The 5,070-nt window shown below is 56.3% G+C and overlaps 2 protein-coding genes across 2 annotated transcripts; both read left to right on the top strand.

Moving 5' to 3' along the window:
• Positions 1–880: 880 nt before the first annotated feature.
• On the top strand, positions 881–1,213 carry STEHIDRAFT_34526 (uncharacterized protein; the record flags this gene model as incomplete). The annotated part of the gene is made up of 1 exon (XM_007311808.1): positions 881–1,213. A coding segment is annotated over one exon (333 nt), but the record flags the coding sequence as incomplete, so codon positions are not given.
• Positions 1,214–1,457: 244 nt separating this feature from the next.
• Positions 1,458–4,769, top strand: STEHIDRAFT_164079 (uncharacterized protein; the record flags this gene model as incomplete). Its single annotated transcript, XM_007311809.1, has 1 exon — positions 1,458–4,769. The coding sequence occupies one exon, from the start codon at positions 1,458–1,460 to the stop codon at positions 4,767–4,769; it is 3,312 nt and encodes a 1,103-aa protein (XP_007311871.1).
• Positions 4,770–5,070: the final 301 nt, after the last annotated feature.

Here is a 5,070-nt window from a genome sequence, read left to right on the forward strand (position 1 = left end):
TTTTTGGTGGCCAGGTCTGGGGACGACAGTCGACAAGTTTTGCGCATCTTGCGAGACTTGTCAAATGTCTAAGACCGCGCCGCAAAAACCAGCGGGTCTTCTCCACTCCTTGCCTGTACCAAACCAGCCTTGGGAATCCATAGCTATGGATTTCGTTGGCCCGTTCCCGAAGTCGAGCGGATATGATTACCTGTGGGTAGTCATAGACCGGAAGACCTCCATGGTTCACTTAATACCAGTAACCACGAAGGTCACGACTATCGAGCTCGCAGAGCTGTACCTCTGGGAGATCGTGCGACTGCACGGTTTCCCATTGTCCATAGTGTCCGATCGCGACACTAAATTCACTGCGGCGTTCTGGAAAGAGCTACATAGACTCGCCGGAACAAAGCTTCTCATGTCTACTTCGTTCCACCCTCAAACAGATGGTGCGTCCGAGCGTGCGATACAAACGATATCGAAAATGCTCCGGACCATGGTCGAGCCCACTCAAACAGATTGGGCCGATTGGCTCCCTATGGTAGAGTTCGCCATGAATTCCAGTGTCTCAGCAAGTACTGGTTATGCTCCCTTCGAGCTTAATTATGGGTACTTGCCGAAATGGATGGCCACTCCTGTAGGGGAGAGTCCATACCGCGGGGTTAATTACTTTGCGGAAAAGGCTCGAGCCAATTTACAACGGGCTCACGACGCTATTATCGAAAGTCGGGTCAATCAGACCTACTACGCTAATAAAAAACGCCGTGATGCACCAGAGTATTCAAAGGGACAACTCGTCTATTTGAATACCAAAAATCTGAATCTTCCGAAAGGAAGGGCGCATAAATTGCTCCCTAAATTCGTTGGGCCATATCCAATCACTAAAGTGTGGCCCAAAGAATCTGTATGTGAACTAAAATTGCCGGATGAACTCGTCAAGCGACGAATTCACCCTCGGTTCCATATGAACCTTGTCAGGCCGCACATCGCAAGCAGCGATGATATATTTCCCAGTAGGGATTTAGCAGCGGCCTACGATTTCGGACAGCCCGATCGCGATGAGGTGTATTTCACATCTCTCGTCGGGCACTCATGGGACGGACAAAAAATTCGTTTCATTGGTACACTATCTACGGGTAATGTAGAGTGGACGAGCCTTGACCGGGTTCGTCACACTGAATTGCTACGAGACTACCTGGCTCTGCGTGGCGTGGCCTCCGCCACTGAACTACCGCGCGAGCCCTCTGTACCCGGTTCCGCTTTGATTTAAGGTTGTCGACGCCAAGACGCGTCGAGTAAGGGAGGATCGGGATCTGATAGCCGAAGAAGCGCCGAAAAAGGCACGCTCGGCCAAGATCAGATCTCCGAAGACGGACTTAAGCGAGCACGTGGCCAGCTGTGCAGCGCGTCTGAAAAGACGCTGGTGCAGTTGACCGCGTTCCGTCTTCCAAACCCCCATCTTCTCTCCCTTCCACGCAATGGCCGAACCGTCAAAGGACCCAAAACAACCCACGGAGTCAAAATTGACTCCGGGAGACTCAACGGAGTCTCCCATCGCAGGTGCGTTGGATGAATCGGGGTATCAAAAGATACTCTCAGAGTTCATCCACATAAACCTCCTCGAAAACTGGGGCGAGTATACTGACGACTCGGATTCGTTAACAGAAACATCCGGGGATCTTTCTGATCCCCTCCCAGTCACTCAGGAGGACATCGAGCAGGCAAACCGCTTAGGTGAGTTGTCTGCATCGACACCTCTCCCTCCCGTTCCCGAGGAAGACGCCGTGACGACGGCGATGGAGGTAGACGATGTGGTAGTCGAGGCGCCAGTCGCCACCTACCCATTGGAAGCAATGACAAGCCGTCAGGCTTCTGCAACTGCAGAAGCCTCAGGCATGGATCTGTCGTCGCTGCCTGCCCTTCCGCCGTCTCCGCCTCCTCCACCGCCCAGAACGTACCCTCAAATTGAGGGTACTGTAAACAGCACTGGTGGTCCCAACTGGGACCCCAGTAACTCCAACTTGCAGTACCACGAACGGTTGCAGATAATAATGCACCCGGGAACGTACTGCGAGATGTGCAGACAATATGTCTGCCATCTCGACCACCACCACCTCTCCCACTCTGATGGGGTTGACGACGCCACCCGGGATCGTCAAGCTCATCAAAGTAACCTTCTCCAGCAGTCCCGAGCAGAGGGACGCGAGGAAGGGTATCGCAGCGGTCAATCGGACCAACGTGATATAACGGAAGGAGAGTTGCGTCAGCTCCGCCAGCAGGTTCAATCCCTGACGGAGCAGAACTCCAACCTTTCGGGGCGAGTCAGCGCGTTGAAGGCTCAACTGGGAGCCTCCGCGACGCAGGAACAGGATTACGGGAGAATCCGTGAAGACCTGCGTAGACTCGAGGAGTCTAACAAAAGGAAAAGCGCCCAGGTTAGCCAATCGGCTAAACTGGCGTCCAAAAACGACGAGGAGTTGAAAGCCCTCCATAAGAGGGTCAACGAGGTATCCTCTCGGCTCGAGGAATCCCTCGCTGATTCACGGAGGCTTGCAGCTCGCAATCGCGAGCTGCAGGAACAGTCGGACAGGCTCCAGCACGACCTCTCGTGGATGAGGCCCGCGTATGACAGCCTGAGGAGGGAGTACGACAAAGAGCGCAGGATAAACCATCCTGACGCCGCGTTCTCTGACTCCGACGATTCCTATGAGGGCTACCCGAAAGGGGCCCATAGCTTCGCTCCACCAAAAGACTCGGGGTCAACAGATCCCGTGGTCACCGAAGAGCAGGATGAGGACATGGACAAGCAAGTCCATGAAGCCGAAGGAGCGGGAGCAATTGCCCCCACCACATCCTCCTCAACAACAGCAGGGCCAAATGCTCCTGTTGTTCGTCTCCCACCACGCTCTCCTCCGACAGCAGGGCCGTCGCGTCTCACAAGGATCGACGACTCTGATGACGAAGGAGAAGGTTCCGGCCCGGATAACGAGGTGTTGGCAGGCCTGGGATGGATGACTACCCCAGGCATGCCAGGATCTACGGACTCTGGACGCAGGCGCGCTAGGCGCTCTCGTCAAAGACAAAACAGGTCTAGACGAGAGGCCGAGCTGATGGCAAGAATGCCTCCGCCTGCAAATGCTCCCGCCGCCCCTAATCCCGCTCCTTCCTCTTCGTCTGACACGAGCGGTAAGCGCAAGCGTGACGACGAAGAAGGACAACAAGGCGAGCGGGATTGGACACGCGGCTCCCTTCGTAGTGAGAGGGACTATGAAGAAGTGATCATCGCGAGCGAGGGAGGCAATGACTCCGCGACTCGACGATTGATCATGGAGGATAATAACCTCCGATGTGTACAACCAGAGAGACTGTCATTGGGGCAGCGACGCTTCCTCCAATGGTCATCTCAAAGAGACCTGCGTGCACCCCGGCACGCTTCCTCCTCTGGTGAAGTGGGAGCTCCTTCGCGGCAAAAGAAGTCGCGAACTGAGGGCTCCGCTCCCAATGCAAGGTCCGAGTCGCAATCTGCGACAAGGACCATCGCTGATCTCCCGAGGCCCCGAGCTCAACGCAGCCGGGCTCCTCCTCCTGCCCTGCCTCAACCGGGCTCTAACGCGAGCGATAGAGAATGGGCAGAGTACTGGAATCACCCCGGTGTGACCATGCCGCAAGGCGCTCTCATCATCAGTGGTGAGATCGATCTTCGCTGGGTCCGCCAATATCGGTGGCTCGAGTCGATCGCTCCGGGGGCTGCTTCGAACAGCCCAGAGGACATGCTCGTGGCACGTCAGGATGCAAACGCATTCCGACGATACACCATGACCGTGGCCTCTGTTCCCGGAAACCTGGAAGCCCAATGGGCTTACCATTCTCTTCAATCGGTGGTTCCAACTGGAACCACCACTCCGCGTCTTGATCACTCTCTCATTGGCAACGAGAGAGCGATGTTGCGTCATCTCCGGCTGGTAATAACATCAGCCGGACAGTTGCACGAGCTCGAAAGATGGGCTCGTACTCGACGCAACAACCTTCTTGGTCGACCCGGACTCTCCGACGCCGACTTTCCTCAGGCTCCCAACCGGGCGAGCCTTGAGGAAACGTGGGCTCAAGCCCGTGATCGTGGCCTTGCCCAGGAAGCCCAACCTTCGGCTTCCTGGTTCTCTCAATCCGCCGCTGAGGTTCAAATGCAACCTCCGCCTCCTAGATCACCTGCGAGTGAGGCTCAAATGCAGCCTCCCGCACATCAACCTCAGCAGTGGCCTCAACCGCCACAGCAGCAGCAGCAATGGCAGCCCCCACAACCGACTCTCACATGGCAACAGCCTGTGCAGCAGCAGCAGTGGGCTCCATATGGGTCAACATCGACTCAATGGGGCCAGCTTACGTCGTTCGCGCAACAGCCCGGGAGTCAGGGTAATGTTCCACCAGCTGGTGGATTCACTTACCCGGCTCCCGCCCCTCAACCATCCTACCCGTACTATCAGGGCTGGCCGCGCGAACAAAGTTCGCAATCCTACGCATACCCTCCGTCGGGCCCTAACCAGTGGCCCCAACCGAGTGGTAGTGGTATCCCCGCGGCTCCGCAAAATGCAGGAGCCCCTCTCTCTTCGGCAGTGCCTCAGCCGGCACCAACTCACCCAACGATATACTCGTTTGGTCAGTTTGGTCCCGCTGGGGCTGCACTAGGTCCTCAATCAGGAGCCCAGGCGGAGGCCGACCCATCATCATTTCCACCCTCACCTCCATTCGGTCCTCCTCCCCCTGGCCCTCCTGGACCCGCGCCGCCATCCTAAGTGAGCCGTAGTTCGGCTCAGTAGGGGAGAGTGTAAGGGGCGGCTAGGGATACGGTGTGGCACTCAACATGAGTGGGCCACATCTATCCTAAGCGCCACTTCCGCGTTGCTGTATCCGGGCGATCGATCTTATCTTATCACGCGCGCTTGTTTGCTCCTGGCAAACAAGCCAGATCTCGTATATATATTCATGGACTCTCGTATGTACTCTGTATCTTACTTGTAACCTTCGTACCTCTTGGAATACCATCCGCACCCTCGACGGGCAGGCGGGTACCGTTCTCTCAGGCGCGAATACCTC

The sequence above is a fragment of the Stereum hirsutum genome (genome assembly GCF_000264905.1).
Source record: "Stereum hirsutum FP-91666 SS1 unplaced genomic scaffold STEHIscaffold_57, whole genome shotgun sequence".
In the NCBI taxonomy this organism is placed as follows: Eukaryota; Fungi; Basidiomycota; class Agaricomycetes; order Russulales; family Stereaceae; genus Stereum; species Stereum hirsutum.